Source organism: Pelmatolapia mariae, linkage group LG23 (genome assembly GCF_036321145.2).
Source record: "Pelmatolapia mariae isolate MD_Pm_ZW linkage group LG23, Pm_UMD_F_2, whole genome shotgun sequence".
NCBI lineage: Eukaryota > Metazoa > Chordata > Actinopteri > Cichliformes > Cichlidae > Pelmatolapia > Pelmatolapia mariae.
Window position 1 is genome coordinate 44,685,981 of NC_086246.1, and position 19,260 is coordinate 44,705,240.

The 19,260-nt window shown below is 40.9% G+C and overlaps 2 protein-coding genes across 3 annotated transcripts in view; one reads left to right on the plus strand and one right to left on the minus strand.

The window, feature by feature from the left end:
• Positions 1 to 19,260, minus strand: part of ralgps2 (Ral GEF with PH domain and SH3 binding motif 2) — a 74,174-nt gene that overhangs the window by 11,959 nt on the left and 42,955 nt on the right. For both annotated transcript variants that reach the window (XM_063465865.1, XM_063465867.1), the window contains exon 10: positions 82 to 219. In XM_063465865.1, coding sequence (XP_063321935.1) covers positions 82 to 219 — 138 coding nt within the window. The remainder of the gene's footprint in view (positions 1 to 81; positions 220 to 19,260) is intronic.
• On the plus strand, positions 2,178 to 18,185 carry angptl1a (angiopoietin-like 1a). The gene is made up of 6 exons (XM_063466724.1): positions 2,178 to 2,450; positions 11,486 to 11,733; positions 11,857 to 12,477; positions 15,299 to 15,492; positions 16,618 to 16,888; positions 16,984 to 18,185. Exons 2-6 carry the CDS (start codon positions 11,544 to 11,546, stop codon positions 17,169 to 17,171), a joined length of 1,464 nt encoding a protein of 487 aa, XP_063322794.1. The 5' UTR covers positions 2,178 to 2,450; positions 11,486 to 11,543; the 3' UTR covers positions 17,172 to 18,185.

Sequence of the window (19,260 nt, forward strand, 5' to 3'; positions counted from 1 at the left end):
CCCTTCTCTCTCTATATATATATATATACTCATAAATATACATACTACACCAGCATAGGCATGTATCTGTTGAAGTCTCACCGTAGGTACAGGATCTCTGCAGGTCCGATATGATTCTGAGAATGTTATTCATCAGGTTTGATCTCTGTTCGTTCTCCAGTATGCTGCCCGTGGAGGGGTAGGCTGAATCTATATATGTCAGATCAGAAAGGTACATTCCTGAAAAGGGAGAAAAAAAGCAGATAGAAAGAGATGTCTGTTAAATTAAGAGAATCACAGCACAACTCCCTCATGCACTCATCCTTCAGCAATCCAAGAGCCCCCTGCAAGCCAAATGAGGACAGCGTCCATCTGTTGGAGGTGTTATTTTAACCCTCAGTGGAGAACACAGGGAGTTTTCCTGACCGAACGCAGAGCTCAGCTCATTAGAAAGCAAACATGTAGACACAAACAAGGCTGGACACTGCAACAGAGCCAGATTTCCTTGGGTGCATGATGCAAGTGTCATGCAGCTGTGGGGTTCTTGGAGTCAAATTCAGCTGGTAATTGCACACTGCTTGTTTGATATGGCAAAAACAGACAGGAATAAAAACCCTGCAAAACCTAATTTGCATATACTTTGCTCAAGCTTCAAAAAGACTTTTTCCCTCTGATTTTTTCCCAGTGGATCTGAACGAGTGCTCCAAGTAGATCTTCTCTTTAGCCTTTCCAACTCATGGCCATCTCTCCCCCCTAACTCTCAGTGCCTATTTCTGGCAGATTTGGAGAAAAGCTGAGACTCTTATTCTCATTAAATAAATATTAACATTAAAAGACAAACCCAGAAGCAGCTTGCCATCATTCTGAAGAGAGTTATTAACAAGTTGAACTGATGGTGCGCATTTCCTTACAGTCCCCTCTTCTTTTCATTTTTCTTGCAGAATGTTTTTTTTTTGACACGCCAGGGTCGAGATTGGGTGCAGATGTAAGAAAACTTATCACACAGCAGACTACATGACACCCACAACCCTCCCCTCCATGGAAAATGGTGTAATACACACAGCACTGCTGACACAGAGCCTAAACACACAACGGCAGGAGGAGATCCAACAGATAAAGGAGGTCACACTTTGTTTTTGGGAAATCACACACACACACACACACACACACACAGCTGATTAGAATTAGAGGGAAAGGGTGAGAACAGAAGAAAAAGTTTACAAGCGCTTTGCAACTCAGCAGTGAGTTGGGGAGAAGAGGAGGAAGAGAGAAATCCTAAAGGCTTAACCGCTATAGCTTCTTGTATGAGAGTATGTCTGGGATAACGGCGGTTAGTCATGCACAAATCCATACTGCCTGGAACACGCAGACAGAAGCATGAGTAGAGAAGCTGTGGTTTGGATGCACGGGCACTTTGTATACGTTTACTTGTAGCAAAACTTGTATGAGATGGAAATAAATAAATAATCATGGCAAGAAGGAAGAAATTCAATCACAAATCAGGGAGAAAATTCTTCCAAAATGGTTCAAGTAAGATCTTTTAAACATTACAGCTTAAACATGTATAAATAACACAATCAAGTAAATCACAATGGTGATAATAAACTTAAAGTAAACTTAGAGTAAACCTGGAGTGACCATTTGCACCAGTAGTGCCACGAATCATTTCTATCTGCCTGCTTTGGTCTCTGACTCTCACATCCAGCTGTTCTCTACAGGAAGAAGCTCCGAAACCCCAGCAGCATTACAATCAGCTTTTCTCGTTGCTACAGGGAAAAGCAAAAGGAGGGGAACTTCAAGTTGTAATTGAGGATGAAGAGGTCAAAGCAGTCCTGGACTCAGCGAAACACCTGAATTCAAACAGGCCTTGTCTCTTTTCTCCCTTATACAAAAACCACACAGGTCATTGTTAAGGATGGGACATTTAATCAGCAGCTCTGCCATTCTCTTTTTTGGTCTTTTTTTTCTTTATCACTATGACATCAGAGGTAGGCTGGGTAACTAAAAAAAATAAATAAATAAATAAAATGAAGGAGGGAAAAAAAAAAAAAAAAAAAAAGCAATCTTCAACACCCACACCCTCATCCCCCTTCTCCTCCCTTCTCTTCCTCCTTCCCCTCCCTCTTCTAGTCTCCCCCATGCTTTGTGAAAAACTCAAGGCATCAGTGGTGAGAGCTCAGTCTGTTGAAGTGGCCGGCTTTTGAACCATACCCCAGTCTGAGCACCAGGAAAGCTAAGTCCACAGGGAGAAGTGCAGCTTTGGGAAGCAGGGCCTTGACTAAAGCCTTGCATTGTGATTTATTGCTACAGAACAGGAGGAGTGAGTAGAGGAGAGAACCTCTGAAGACTTGGACAAAGAGAGAGACAGAGACATGAGTCCTGCGCACTGCAGCCCGGTGAAGACAGAATATAATATACACGTGAAACCATAACTGCAGGAAAACATCCATCTCACTACTGGTAACAAAAAGGTAAACGCTGCCCGAGTTTTATTCTGTTTTCAATTTTGATTTTGGAATCGGTGAGTGTGTGTGTCTGTCAGCAAGATGGTGTTTTGTGTGTGTCTGGGCAGCTGTGAGAGTTCTGGCTGAGAGGTTGGAGAGGTTAGGACGTTTCGTGACTGGAGGTTACATCTGCAGACAGAAACATTTAGCAACGCTTCTTTGGCTATCCCCTGGAGTCTGACTGAGATATACTGTGTACAGCATACTGAGAAGTGTATCGTGTATACATTTAACATATGTAATGTATATGAGGCCAAGAAAGAAATCTGGAGAGAATTTATGATCCTAGTTGTATTAAGGAAGGGCAAAAACAACTGAATTCAGAAAGTACAACTATTTCTGGTGTGCAGGGCCATGATTTACATCAGTTATGTAAAACGATTTAAAAAAATATACAGTCAATGAGTTGTTTCATCTAGATGTGAGAATGGAGAAACATCCAAGATTAAACTTGCTCTGAAAATGACATTAAACCTTACCTGAGGAGAAAGAAAAAGCCAGAGAGAAGACAAAAAAAAGAAAACTGGGACATTCCAGCAAAACACTTGAGGGAGAGTGATCAGCTCAGATGGACAGATTTGAGCTCTGCTCCTAGGCCTGTTTATTTTTTCTTGGCTTTTGGTTTCCTAATACAGTCTGAACCTGGCTGCTAACAGGGGTACAGGGATGTAGCCGAGTTAACCTGGTGGAAATCGGGGTTAGGCCAATAAGTTCCATCTGTACATTCAGACGTGGTGACATCTCATCTCATCTCACAGCCCCTTTTGGAAGGCTTAAAAGTGAGCAGATTGTTTCTATGGCAGTTTATAAGCTCCCCTTTCAGGGTCGTGTTAAGGGAAAAGATAAAATGCAGTGTAAGCCAACCTTAACCACATCCTCTATCAAATACACCCCATGGACATAAGACACTTCAGTCCCAAACTTGTCATGATGGCAAAAGCTTTGAACACTAACAACATCAATATGGTGCTCTTCCATATCAACAACTCACAATTATCTTCAAATGTTTTTGCTTACGTCCTGGTCTGTTGGTGGTATCTGTGGAAACATTCTGCTCGCTACAAAGCCACATCTGTGAATGCTGTAAAGGTCCGTGAGAGACACGCAGACCTTCAAAAAGCCAGTGTTTGAAGTAAAAGGCAAAATGAGCGATGGCGAAAAGGCTAAGAAAACACTGCACGAGCATGCTCATTTTTCCGCTTAGAGTAATAAATCATAATATCGATACCTCTAATAATTCAGGCTGGAAAAATAAGGGGGAGAAAAAAAAGATAAAAAGATAAAGGGGAGGCAGGAACAGCTGTCTGAGAAATATCCAGAACATTCCGTGCTGAAGCACCAGCATTCGGCTCTACCTGAACCGTGACTGCACAAAGGACAGGCTTTAAAAACGGGTCATTACTTACAATCCACGCATAAACCAACCATTCTCTTAGCCTTCACCTTAAGAGTTTTAAATCACAGCAGAAAATCTGTTTGATGTCTTTTCTATTTAAAGTTTGCAAAAGTCCCACGACAAGCCAGTCAGGCAGTGCGTGGCCTACCAGAGTCAGTTACCTGCAGCCCTCCCCACCAGTCCCTTTATAGACTATGCTGTAACTCAGCACGAGACTCATAGCTCACCCAGCCAGCACCAACAAACAGCTGCGGTGTTTGGGCAGCAGGCATGCATCCAATCGTATCTTGCATTTTTAACCCGTGTCAATGCTAGTCTCAACTGATTTTATCTGCAAAACGCAGCCAATTAGAGAAGCGGACAAAGATAACATCCTGGATAAAGTCTTATCCAAAAACACTGCTCCTGCACTACTGTGTGCACATGTTAAACCCAACCACAGAACAACAACTCTGACACATTACACATCTCTTAAAACTCAAACCGACATTATGAGCCACACAAACCTTTAGACTTTATAAGGACATACAAAAACTAGTGGGGAGGATAAAGTCAAGGATAGTCACAGGAAAGTTTGTTTGAACTGTGAAGCTCATTAATGAGAGCTTGGACACAGCTGAACAGACTGGTCACCGTAGGGAGGAAGAGGTCAGCCAGGAGGTCAGGGTAAATAGACGGGTGAAGTGGAGGCATGTAACTAAGTAGAGCCAGTGGACAACAAGCGTGTAATGCAGTGTGCAAATTTATGTGTTCTTCCTTGTTGATTTAGCTAATAGAAAGCATGTGTAGTCTGAGGTATGAGTTTAAGGCTAGGTGTGACTCAGAAGAGAAATAAAAACCAAGGAAAAGTATGCACGAGTGGCCAAAGAATGTACTAAATCAGAAATTTTAAACCATCCAGCCAAACAAACATTCATATAAATTCTTTTTTTTAAAAAATATTTTCCCCCTCCTTGCTCTCCTGGATCGCCTGACCTTCCTGAAAGTAATTTTTGCTGCACAAAACCTGAAGCAGCAATCCAGATATTCATTTATTTATCAGTTATCAACCAAAGAGTACGCCAACCAGGACAGGTGAAGCTACAGCTAATCTATCAACCTAGCTGGATGACGGGTGGGAAATTAATTTTCACCAAGAAACTGGGACTGTTGTGGAGGGTTACATCAATAAACATATAAAAGACACAAAATTAATACCAACCTATCGGTGGAGCACACACAGAACAGTTCCAGTTTCTCACGTGACCCATTGAGAAGACAAATTAGCCACGTCTGAATGAGAAAATACACTATATAAAGGAAGATGCAAGTTTATGGTATCATCAGTTGGTTTTTTCATGCACAAGAATGAATAATGCCAAAGATGTGTGTGTGCGTCGTCTATTCTATAGCAGGGGAAGCAAGAGGAAGAGTGTCATGTAATAATGACAATGTAATGACTGAGATTTCCAACACTAAGCACAGCACAGACAAAAGGATGACCCTGAGTTTCTGTGCATTTAAGTGCATGTTATGAACGCAGAGTAAGACGGGGAACCCGCTTTCCACAAAGACCAATTGATTTCAGGGCGGATGAGTGGGTGGGAGCAAAGTAGAGGAAGGGTGGGACTGTACCCTAATCTACAAATAGACCTCTGACCCCAACAACAGTCTCAGCCCACATGTTTATAGAGTTTCCTCTACAGAAGAAGGAAAACAGATGGGGGGCCCATAGGGCCTCAGGGTGGTTTTGGGGGATCACGCCTCACTAACATAGCATCATCAAGGACGACAGTTTAGTAGCTAGAAAAGCAGGAGGTTGAAATAACTTGTTGGTAAGGGTTGGTTTTATTACAAATACAGGCCACCATCAACTTAATATTCAAGTTATAACGTTTAGTGGATTGACTTAAGTTCCAGTAAAAACCTCCAGTATCCGTTTGTGGCTCAGGTTTTCTAATAAAAAGAAAATCCTACTGTAATTCTTTGCATCTGCCCTCATTTCCCTTTTAGTTTTACACCATGAACTGATATAAAACATTCCCATTACTTACTGTACCGCAATGTAATTTGTATTCCATTTTAGAAGCGGCATTTAAAGTTTCTTCAGTTTTGATGAGGCTTTTACGAGTTTTCCGTGTTTTTAGCACTCCTGTGTGAATGCTGGTTTTTTTTGGTTTGTTTTTCTTCTCATTAACTGCTTCATAATGTCAGCGCTTTTACTACATCCCCGCTCATGCTGAGTTATCCTCCCAAAGCCATTTATTTACTCACATTTTCATTCTATCCTTCATCAAAAGCAAGTTAGATCGTTTCTTTGTTGGCTGTTCTGCGTACGCTTCTGTAACCTATTGTTTCAGCAAGCGCAGGAAAAGTTTGACTTCTCATGTAACTCAGCTCTGTCTGATGTCATGAACAGAAAAAAAGCTGCTGCTGCTGTTTCCACGTTGTTCCTTGAATGAGAATAAACTTCTTTCCTTCACTCATCCCTATTTTCCCTATTTTGTTTTCACGTTCCCTTCTTTTTGTAACCAGTGATGAGGTGTTTGGAGGTATTTTGGACTTATTGTGGGAAAGTCTGAGGACCAGATGAGGGAGTGGAAGCAGAGGATTTTGGAGGCTGGGAAAAACATTGACTTTGAAAATATAAATAAATTCTATCCAAGTCATTCTCTCCCACTGGCTGGACTGCAATCCATCAAGTGAGAGACTGACACATTAGAAACCCACCATGGGCGCTGAAACAAACATGCTGCAGACTGATATTATACACATGTACAGGAGGTTACAAACTGAAGCAAAAACAAATATAAAGTTTCTCAGTAAGGTATTAAGCTCCCATGTGCCACCAACACAGCTTTAAAGGCACCAAAGATTTTATTCTCCAACTCTATGGAACATTAAATTAGGGATAAACATCATTATCTTCATAGTTATCCCCTTGTATAGAGTTTTAATACCGCTGCGTAACATGTTGGCTCATAATGTTCTATAAGCTTCAAATCTAGTGACCTCAAAGGCCACAGCATGGTTTACATCAATCTCATACTCATACTTACTTACATACATACTTTGGCGCTCTAAGGAAACAAGTAAACCCAAACTATGACATCTCCTCACTGCAGGGTTCAAGCACTTAGGCCTATACTTTTCTCCTGGTTTATGGAACATGTACTTCTCCACTAGCTGAGACTACAGTTAAACTGCTTATGTAACCACTTGAGCAGACATCTGGATCAGTTCCGCCATCTTCACATGAAATCACAATCAACTGGCTCTTCTCAGAATTTCTGGACATAATATAGAGCAAGACTGTGTGTAAACAGCCTAACAAACAGCACACTTGTAATTACACATCTAAGTTTCTCCACGCAGTTGTTCAGATTTTTCTTTTAATTTATCACTTGTCTGTTTGGCATTCCTTCTAAAGCACACACTTCATTCACCTGTAACCAGACACCTACAGGTGTATGACAATCTCCATGCAAGCAGTTTATAGTAAATATTTGTAATAGTTTTCTTTAGGTGACAAATGAATATATGTTTGTTGCAATTATGCACAGTGAAACCCAAGGTTAAGAGTGCCTGCCATATGGCCATCTCTGTGAAGTCAGCCTCAACAATCATTATGCTGTCTATCCGAATATTACAAGCTAATTTTTCCCTGCCAGGAGCAAAGTAAACAGATGTCTTACTTAATGACTTCTCTGGTCATTTCCTCTCTTACAATCATAATATAACTATAACAGCAGCCTCTACATGAACAATCTAAAAGGTAGACGAAAGCCAGTTTCTCTCCAGAGGAAACTGGCTGTCATTGTGCAGTCATTGTAAATATAGTACGCCAAGACCAATTTGAAATGCAGTTAATTCAGCATGGCGCCAATTCTCATTTTGTAATTCGTAATTTTGTTTTTGTATAGTTTTTGTTTTTTCATATGTGGGCAAGTGCGGTGAACCCCTTTATGTTTTTTTTTGATCATTTACAAAGTGACTAAAAAACAAAACAAAATATAGAGCAACTACAGCTGAAGTGCAGAATTTGCATTTATAATAGTGTAATGGTTCATACAGTGGAATGACTGTGGATTGAAAATAAATTAACCCAAAGCACAGACAGGGGCATACAAAAAGAGACATGCAGACAGGGGAGGGCGGACAATTAAAGAGATACTGTAAGATAGATAAGGAAGTGCATACCCTGCAGTGCATGACAGAGGTGCATGAGATCATACTACTGCCAAAAAGATGGAGGAAAAAGGCATGCAGGGGTGACCGTTTCAAATCCTTTGTCAGTCCTTCACTGGTTTCAAATGGACTACACATGATTTTTTGCTAGTAAGGCAGCACCAACAAAAAAATAACAATCCTATTCATATTAAAGTAGAAAATTGGTTTAAATTTTTCTTATTTGGTATACTACTTACAGTCTAGTTCTCCCATGTGCTTTTAGTTAACTGTAACTGAAAAGGGTGGAAGAAGCACTAAACAGAGGGAGCAAAGAGGAAGAAAAGCAATGAAAAAAAAAAGGGGGGGGGGGGGGGGGGGGGGGGGGGGGAGTCAAGAGGATGGGCCATTCACGTTGAAAGAAAGTGCCAGAGAATTCTGTTAAGAATAAAAAGGAATGAGAGTAGTTTATGTATGAGAGGATTTGCCTCAGGTTATGTTCACGATGACTGACCTGAAAGGCAAAAAGGGCCATGACCCATTTTCTACCACCATTACTTTCTTCCATCTTTAACCTCCTACTGTCTCTCAACCACCTGACAATACATTCTAAGTGAAATAATACTTGCAGCCTATAACTTGCACATCAAGTTCGTGACCTTAAGCTAACTTGGTACTACACATTCTTGCTTTCTGACTCCAAAAACACAATGGTAATGTCCTGATGGCTGCATCCATCTTTTATACACAATGCAGCCTGAGGAGAAACAATCAAGCAGTGTGAACTCATGCATATCTGGACAGATGTGTACTACTGCACAAGTATAAAAAGATACGTTACCAGATGTTCTTTAAACACAGGTGAGCTTTGTGTTTTTCTTTTAACAACCCTTACAGGCCTGAACCAATTTAGATGTTTTTTTTTCTTCTTACTCAAAGGGCACTCTGCTTGTTCTGGTGAAACACTGTCAATGTTGTACCTTTACAACACACTACTGACCTCTCAGTATCTCCTGGAATGTCTTTGATATGCTACGTTTCCATGAAAAGAGACTAGGCCCCTCATACTCAGAACCACATCACAGAAGGAAATAAAATGAAGGTAGGAGCTGAGAGGGCGAAGGGAGAGAGGAAAGGGACTGTAGGTAGGCGGTAAGGCAGGCAATAATTGATCGATGAGCTGTGATGTTACAGTTCTGTTAATGCCCCGTAAGCTTTATGAATATGAAGACTTTGTGGAACTGATAAGTGTAAAAAGTCAGCCACAGTTTAGGAGAGAAGACACTTGAGGACTGATAGTGCTGATGCTGCTGGTAAAGTCATTAGCAGCTCTCACCAAGGTCAGCAAGGATACAGTACCTGGTTACGCTGTCAGACACACAGGCTGCTGGAAAAACATACAACCATGAAAATGAATAACATCTCTGAGTAGTCATGCACACAGAGTATTCAATCATACAGACAGACACACGAACTTAAACATACCATTAAAAAGGTACACGCACACATATGCATACACCCTGCAGATCTACAGTACTAACTGTAATTCTGCCCTCTTTCAACATTGTTCCAAGTGACATAATTGCCAGAATTCCTGAAGAACCACAATGGCGTCATGTGGGAGACACACAGCGCCTGAGTTTCAGGGTGGAGGGTAGGCCTTAATGATGTGGCATAGAGAAAAGACTGACTGTGAAGAGTGATGGAGTGGATTAGGAGGGATAGACAGTCTTGGCCTTGCATAGGACCAGGTCGGGTGTTAGATTGAGCAGTATATGAGACTGTGAGAGCGCTTTTTGTGTTTGTATGCTGATGAGAAACAGAACAAAACAAAACAAAACAAAAAAAAAATAATCACAAGGGGAAACAGCTTTGCACATATTATTGATTGATTTCTGACTTAATCTCACATCCATTAGTGACTGTCCTTGGAAAATATAATTTAAATAAAATATAAATAGTACCTCTTACCCAACACCTGTGCTGGCATGTTTAACTGTGTCAAAGGAAACTGCATTAGGATCAGTTTGTGGTTGGTGTGTTTCAGGTGAGGCCAGTGCGAGTAGCCAACTTAGTTACAAAGGACAGTAACATATCTAAGCTGTGGACCCTGTGGACAATTAAGAAAAAAAAAATCCTCAAGTAGTAAGTCAGAAGCCAGGTATTTATATTTTAATGTCATGGTGGAGCAACGTGGAATAGACTTTATATCTAAAAAAACAAAAAAACAAAACAAAACTATACAGCCAAGTGGCACTGAATTTCCTACTGAGGTGCATGGCCACAACATATCTTTTACACCCTCTTAAGGCTGAAGTACTCCCTCAATTGTATGCAAAAGGTTTTTACGCTATGCTAAAAAATGCCAGCAGCTTAGTGAGGTGCTTTTTAGCAGCCTGTGCTGCATGCTAACCACCATTTCCTGTTGCTAAGAACTGAAAAATGCTCAGCTACGGATAAAATCTGTCTCATTACTGTCACTTTACAATCACACTGGAGGACAGGTGAGACAAATACGGTAACGATACGATAACAATGGAGCAGATTATACTGCTCTGTTCTCAAACTACCCATGTCTGTAGCAGATGACATCCCCAGCATGGCACATTATTGTTAAAAAGCTTGTTGATACATTTAGCTTGATGTGGGTCTGCCATGTAAGCATCGATCAACAAGAATCAGGTAACTGTAACACATTAGGTTGCCATTTTGTGTCATATCAATAAAAGTATCTGTTGCGGGGAAAAAGAAACTAAGAAGAGACTGTGCTTTGCAAGCCCCAACGTAAAAATAAATGAAGTTACCATCCATTTTCTGCTGCTTGCTCCAGTATCTACAGTACAATCCAGAAACTGGAAGATGATTCCTGTGGTCAACTTGAGAAGTACCGTAATTTCTAAAAAGTGTTCCTGATTCCTACAGTTGGGAGGAAAAAAACAAAACAAAAAACAACTTTAAGTAGGATCTTATAGAAGCCGGGAGGATGGGAGTTTGCCAAGTCTCTGTCCTAGACTAAAGAAGACAAACTAAATTCAAGGGAAGGATGAAGATAAAGATAAATCAGCAACAGTTAGATATCATACCTCCTTAATAGGGGGAAACCAAGAGAACCTCTGAAAAATGGGGTGTCTGTCAGCAGGGGAACTAACTAAGACAGAAAGCAGACGTAAGCCAGTTGGCTGGACAGAAAATGTGTTCTCTCTTTCACTATTTCCACACAAATAACAGTCTGTGGGAGCAGTACGTGACAAATTCTCGACTGGATACTTTCCTAAACAATTACAGATTGTCTGCTGATTTTTTTTTTTTAAGAAAAAAAAAAAGCTTCAAATACTATTTCATCAAAATTCTATAACCCTCTGCTCTGGAAAAGCAAATAATTAACAGTCCTGGTATTTTTATTCATTGTACACAAAGAAAAAGTTGTTTCCTTAACTCCTAAGGTCTTGTGTTCTTTCAGGGAGGCCTGGAGGGAGTACCAGTAGCTGCCCATCTATCCATTCAGTCAGCCAGCAGCAATGCAAGGGCTGATGTGGAGTCTGTGCGCCTTGCTCTGCCTCTCCCTCTGGCAGGAAAGTTACTGCAGGAGCTCCAGGGAAGCCCGGAGGACCAAAGAGCCTTCTCTCCACAGGAGTAAAAGAGCTCCTCTGGATCCTGATGCCAAAAAATGCTCTTATACCTTCCTTGTACCTGAGCAGAGAATCACAGGTAGAAAAGATGATATTTTTTGAAAAGTACCCCTAGTACAATATGGTTGAACTAGTCTCTCTTTTGCTTTCCATTACATCAAAACAGCTTCTTATTAATCTCTTAAATCATATCTGTCATCAGGTCCAATCTGTGCCAGCACCACAGGCCCAGAGCCAGACAAGGAAAGAGTGACCCGTATGGAGATTGCAGATGTGCGGGAAGTGCTCAACAAACAGCGCCGTGAGATTGAGACGCTGCAGCTGGTGGTAGATGTGGATGGTAACTTGGTGAATGAGATGAAGCTGCTGCGGAAAGAGAGCAGGAACATGAACTCCAGGGTGACCCAACTATATATGCAGCTGCTACATGAGATCATCAGGAAGAGAGACAACTCCTTGGAGCTCGCCCAGCTGGAGAACCGTGTCCTCAATGTGACCTCAGAGATGATGCGACTGGCTTCAAGGTATAGGGAGCTAGAGGCCCGTTTTGCCACAATGGCCGGAGTGGTCAACAACCAGTCCATTCTCATATCTGCACTGGAGGAGCAGTGTATGAGGACGCTGGGACGCAGTGAGTTGCCTGCAGTTCCCCCTCTGGTGCAGGTGGTACCGCAGAATATACCAGTCAACAACCGTTTCACCAATGAGATACAGAGGGACAATAACAACAGGGAGTTCTCCCGTGGACCACGCATCAACCCACCTACAATAAGCCCTTTTGGGATTGACCCTCCACCACCGCAAGGAACGCTTACCTCTGATGGTAAGTACAAATTTAAAATGGCAGGCAAAGACTGAGGAATAACTGAGGACTGTAAAACAGTCAGGAATCTAATGACTTTTAGTAGGCTGACACTGAGCAAAAGTAAGATGTCTTAAGTAACTGTCAGAAACTGTGCTAATTGTACACACAACTACTAAAGTATAATTAGCTAGGGATCGCAATTCAAAACCTAATTTCTCGCAACAGTTGGTACTGTTGAGGCACAGTTGGCTCATGCTTGGCATGCTACAGAGGCAGTGAAATCATACATTCCTATGATCCCACTTGGCTGCTTGTATTGGCAGCATGACACCGAGCATATGCACTAAATTAGTGGGATGGGGATTAGGCCTCTTTTAACAGCATTAAGAAGACTTGGTATAATGGGAAAAGATATATCTTCAATTGGATAAGTAAAGGGGCAGGGTATAGTTAAAGTACCCATCCACTGGATTTGCCCAACAAGTCTGAGAACCCTGCACTAAAACAACTAATCAGATAAAATCCTCTAAATAGACAATGCTCCTTTGTTCTTTTCTTCCAAAAAAAAGTTGACCAATCCTGACATCTGAGAAAGATAATCGCCAATGTGAAACTAATTTGCAAGGTAGACTGCTACTTGGAAACGGCTCCTAAAACTTGGTCCGCGCGCTTGTATTTTGACTGGCGATTAAAGTATGGGGAAGAATGTTGAAAGGGGTTATACAATCCCTGAAACGGTGAAACAGACAAAGGGGAAAGCAAAACAAAGCCTGTCTGAAAAATGATGGGTCAGAAGCAGACAAATTTAAGGGCCAAGATAAACGTATTTTTGACAGGGTCACAGTTTAACTACATTATCGTCATCATCATATTATCAAGTTTAAACCAATACATTTCACAGCTTATTTGTAAGTTACCCTTTACTTTCAGTCATTTGGTATGCATGTCTATGACGAATTATAATCTCTCTCTCTCTCTCTCTCTCTCTCTTTCAAACTATAGTAAACAATAGAGTCTGAACATCCTCGGCTGGACAAACTGTATGAAAGCACCATTAAGCACCATAACCCCCCCCAGAATGGGGGGAAAAACAAACAAACAAAAAACCCCAAACAAACACATTTTTATATCAGGAAATATTTCAGAAAACATGCACCAATACCATAAAACTGCATCTCTGATATGGCAAAGTATCACCTATTCTGGGCTTTACATATGGCAGAGTTAAATAATGACATAAAATACAGGTGCATACCATTTTGGAAATAATTAAGTCAGTTTTTCTGTTTATGATCATTCGGGCGGCATAGTTAGACCTTAGCATTATGATATTTTTGCTTTGTTTTAAAAAGGCATCAGCTTACAGTCACTGCCCTGTCATTGCAAAAAAGAAAAAAAAAGGAAAGAATTAAAGTCTATACAAGAGTTAATGCCTATACAGTCATTTTAAATGTGCGTTAATCCCAAGTGTCTGGTTTCTCACAAAAGCCCACATCAATCAGTGAAACACCGTTCTTCTTAAATCACCGACCTGTCGCCACCTCCACTGACATTCAAATAATGACATGCTTCTTTTAAGCTCAAAGAGCAGAGGAGTATATTTTAAAAGCCTCCACATAGAAAAAAAAATCTCCAAGAAACACAAAGGTAGAAGACGGCATGAGGTGAGGAAGTGCTTGTGGGAGGTAAAATTGCAGAGACTGAACTTGTAAATGACAAGAAGACCGAGTATCCTTTTAACTACCTCTAGCTCCTCATCTACCTTACCAAGCTGTAACTGTCTGATTAGTTATCAGCCGAATAAAGTGTATTTGAACTGACAGACATACTACAAACAACATTCTGACCATATCCTTACTGACCTTATCCATCAGCTGCTGTTTTCACAGACTCTATTAGTGCTGCTCCTTCATGATCGAGATAAAAAGTTATAATAAGATTTAATTTTGTTTTTTCTATAGAGTTTTTATGGATGAGTTTTTCCAGCAGACAGGATAGATCTAAAACAAGGAGGAAAAAGTGTAAAACAGAAAGCCACCACAGGTCCTAGCAGGCCCTCTCCCATGTAGGTTCCATACAAGTATAAATACGCACCGCTTCACCACAGTTTGGTCTAGATGAACCAACTACTATGCATTATGCTGGGTACCTATGTGCTTTTAGAGAGTCTACCACAGGCCTCTAGGCTAGACAGACAGACCCAGCTTGTGTTGATACTGGTTTAATAAATATTCACAGAGAGAAAGAAGAAATGTAGCGGGTTTAGCTTCAGCTGCTTCAGCTCAGCTCTGGTGCAGCGCCACCTCATAGCTTTGACTGAAGGTGGAATCTAGGTGAATATTAAATAACAGCTTTGGTGTGCAGATGAAAGCTTATGTAACTTCAGACTGTGGGATGTTTGGGTGGTCTGAGCAAAGATGTTAATTCCCAACTTTGTCTTCCCTTTTAATCTAGTTTATAATGACTTCTGTATGTGAACTACAAAGAGTGACATTTAAATCAGGACATAGTCTGGTCTAATTATTCAGAAGTTTCCAACTGTGTGCAAGTCAGATAATTTGTGTTGTTTAAAAAATAAATAAAGAAAAATCAAGATTCTGTAAGTTCGTCAAAGATATGGTAATACATGGCTTTTCAGTGCAAGTTACGGCTCATCTTAGTATCATGCGTACCCTTGACCTCAAAATTATCACCTATTAAAATCACCACTTGGGTTTCTCAATATTAACAATATAATTTATATGCAGATTAAAATATCACAAATGAGTGTTCATCAATATTAATGTTTAAATAAGAACCGCTCATTTATCTTCCTCTTCTACATCATTTACAACACCAGGTCCCTTCAAGGACTGCTACCAGGTGCGAAAGGCAGGCTACACCACCAGTGGCATGTACCTTCTTAAGGCAAACAGCAGTGACCGACTGATCCAAGCCTGGTGCGAGCATGGCCTCGACAATGGAGGATGGACAGTTTTGCAAAGGAGGAAAGATGGCTCTGTTAACTTCTTCCGTAACTGGGAGAACTACAAGGTAAGTTTACTGAAAAGGAGTTTAATGAAGTAACAGCAGGTCTAACAGGACATGTGATAAGAATTTGGCATTTCCTTCTTAAGGACACAAATGTACAATAAGGGTAGGTTTAGGGCCACTAGCCAAGAATATGTAGCTTACCCAGCAGATGATCATAACATATATACTGAACCTATGTGTGGCTAGTTGCTTATGCCAATGGCCCAAAAATAAAGTGACACATAAAGAGACTCTGTATCACTCTTTTCACAAGTCCCACCTTCAAGAGAGCAATGCCAACAAAATTAGTAAGTGTGTGCAGCCCACCCCCTTCCTTAGCAGCCCAGTCTCTGTGGTTCATTTTAAGGTCACTAAGCAAGCACTTGTTCAAACAGTGTAAATAGCTTAGTGGTGGATTTCCTCACACTGAAACTGCAGCCAAGAACTGAATCCAGGAACAAATGTATGCAATAAGAGAGCCCCAAGGGCTGAGAGGGAAACGCAGCTCTCCTCTCAACCCCACTGGAAATGACCCCTGTGTCTTTACTTCCCATGTCTCAGCCTTATGAGAGAAGATGACTTTTTTTCCCTGTGTCATTTCTATCAAAATGCCTGACCTCTGTTTTCTCTGTATGTGATGAAGGCAAATTGCAGGAGTTCTCCTTGAGTCATAAAATTTGGATTCATGTATTAATAAGGTCATGGTGATTGGATTAGGGACAGAAAACACTCTTGCAGTTCTCCACTTGCTGAATTCAACTCTCCATCTAAAACACTGCCAAATCATCGCTGGCTTTGCTGTTCAACAAATTTGTTGAGTGAGAAACCGCAGATCACAACCTTAACACATTATCATTTCAATGGGAAACAGATTTGATTTCAATTCACTTGATTGCAAGGAGAAAACTCTTATAAACATAGCTCCCTGGCAAGAAATCTTAATAACCTCACTCCATTTTAATGTTTGTGTTCTTTGGAAACGATTTGCCTTCACTGACCACAGAAGCAAAAGATCTATTCATTCACCATTTAGCTAAACCGCAGTATCCAGCTTACGTAAATTAGTACTACACGTACAAAAGTAGTGACATTGAAATCACAAGTGAAACTGTCGTACCGTCATAATGTGGTGCCTGTACCCTGCAGAAAGGCTTCGGTAACATAGATGGCGAACACTGGCTCGGACTGGAAAACATCTACAATCTTACGAAACAGGGTGATTACAAGCTGATGATAGAGCTGGAAGACTGGACAGGAAAGAAGGTGTATGCCGAGTACAGCAGCTTTCATCTGGAGTCTGAGAAGGAGGGCTACCGGCTGAGGCTAGGCACCTACCAGGGCAATGCTGGTGACTCCTTTAGCAGTCACAACGGCAAACAGTTCACTACGCTCGATCGTGACAAGGACTCCTTCTCTGGTAGGGGAACATATTGGTTACATTAGTCTGAAATAATTCATGCATTACCATTACTCTGATCTTATTTTCTGAGCCTGGGTTCTTCTCTTCATTAGGTAACTGCGCCCACTTCCACAAGGGCGGCTGGTGGTACAATGCCTGCGGACAGACCAATCTGAATGGGGTGTGGTACAGCGGGGGAGTTTACCGCAGCAAGTTTCAGGATGGAATCTTCTGGGCAGACTACGGGGGCGGTTTCTACTCCCTAAAATCAGTCCGCCTCATGATGCGGCCAATTGACTAAGACCATGAACTGTGGGTCTTTCAGATGCATCTCAGTCTCCATCCTTATCTTTCTCTACCCATAAATAAATAAATACTGTAAAGGCAGAAGTAGGAATCTCTGCCACAGCTGAGGAAGAGGTAGTGACATGTTTATGGCCAACAGTCCACTCTGTGGCTAGTTAACTGTTATGCTGACATGAAGACTGATACCACTGCCTTCCCCAAGTAACTACTCTCCACCTCCTATCAGTGTGGACAGTCCATGAAGTTCCCTGAGGCCTTTTAGTATGACTATGTCCTATTTTACTCACTCTTCTTGAGATTAAGTATGTTATAAAGGGAAATTATTATTTACTACAGTGATGAGATTTCTTCTGAGCAGCTAATGGTGACTTATTGAAAGTAGTGTTCCCCATAGGATGGGGCATTGAATAAACTGCGATGTTTAATCGTGGTAGCATGGAAATTAATGCAATCTAAAGTAGTGCTGAGAAGACCTGACAAACAGTGAGAGGAAATAAATAGTTCACCTACTGTCTACTGTTTCTACTGGATTTTCTGGACTTCTGGGGCAACAACCGACCCCCAGCACCAAACCCACAAACCCACCGACCGAACAGAAACAGAACCTGTGCAACAATGTGCTTGTTCAATGTGCATATGGCTGAGACGGCTTTAGTATGTAAATATCTTTGGCTTTATTTGTGAAAGTTAATTTAAAAAGGTTGTGATTCTACTCAGGCCAAATGTTCACAATGTCATCACTCTGCCGTTCTTTGTTATTTATCAGTATTTATATTTAATATAGTCATGGCATTGTTATATCTAGCCCTGTAACAATACAATTCTTTACACTTTTCTTATATAGTGTAGAAATACATTAGTAGCACTTCAACACACACACACACACACGACAAAACTAACCTGGAGTGGATATCTAGTTGACTTTAGGATGGACAAGTTGTGACATGAACTACCAGCCATCAGAGAGGAATTAAATTCTTTCATAAACAATAAAATGTCTCACTTTTCACTAAGCTTCTTGTTCTAATAAATAGCAAGAGTTTCATAAAATCATTTCCCACACGAATACAACTGCAAGTCTCACTGTGTAAAATATTAGCACAGCAATTTTATTTATAAAGGATGACAGCATCGCCTAAAATAAGCCACTTTATTGGATCTGATTTAGTTGCAATCCAAGCTGTCATAGCACTGAATAAGATCAGGGAGACTTCCAAATTAAAGGAAGCGAACAGAACGGAAATTAGCTCTGACCACACACGGGGACTGCATTTACAAATTTACAGTAGGTCAGATGTGAGACAAGAATTGTCATTTATGTCCCCCTGTTTAGCCGGAGATACAAAGCCATCTCAAGCTTTTCAGAAAACTTAATAAAGCAACATAAACTGCCATAATTAAACATCTTCCAATTTGGAGACAAGTCAACAAACTAGTATTGACCAGTCATCTTAAATTATGCCTCCACTAGACTCTTCTTTAAGAAGAACTGTAAGTCAGAGCAGACCGAAGCTATGCACTCTAAAGGTCCGGGGCAGATGAGGACTAGCCGTACTAGAGCCTGACACAGAGGACTGTAGGTTACAGGAATTGGTTATGAAAACCTCCCGGCCCCAACCCCGCTGGCAGGATTTTTGATGTGAGATATTTGACACTTTAAACCTGCTGTTTTCCATTACATTAGTTATTCCAAACGCTGATGCTCGTGTCCCACAGCTACCACTACTCAGCAACAGCAAGCTGGAGTTGGAGCACCACTGAGCTTAATTCTGGCATTCTGTAAAAATCTCTCTCCCCTAACAAGAGGCCAAAAACAGAAAATACATGCTACAGCATCGCATTAATAAAATTACACTGGGACTATCATAAATATTAACAAGCTCTTGATCAGTGACATCCTGTTCAGAGAAGTGTAGCACCAAGTTACGCGAACACAAAGGATATTTTTAATCCGTTTGTGCAACCAAGCAGATCGCGGCCAGCAGCTGTTGGTTCAATTGTGTAATTGAAATTGAAAATTTTATTATTTTTAGCATTTAAAATTAGATGCAAATCAAATAGGTTTTATTTTCTTCCATGTGTAC

Coding starts and splice junctions, on each gene's coding strand:
- angptl1a (XM_063466724.1), top strand. CDS start 11,544: ATGCAAGGGCTGATGTGGAGTCTGTGCGCCTTGCTCTGCCTCTCCCTC. Junction 11,734..11,856: donor ACCTGAGCAGAGAATCACAG/GTAGAAAAGATG, acceptor ATCTGTCATCAG/GTCCAATCTGTGCCAGCACC. Junction 16,889..16,983: donor TGACAAGGACTCCTTCTCTG/GTAGGGGAACAT, acceptor TCTCTTCATTAG/GTAACTGCGCCCACTTCCAC.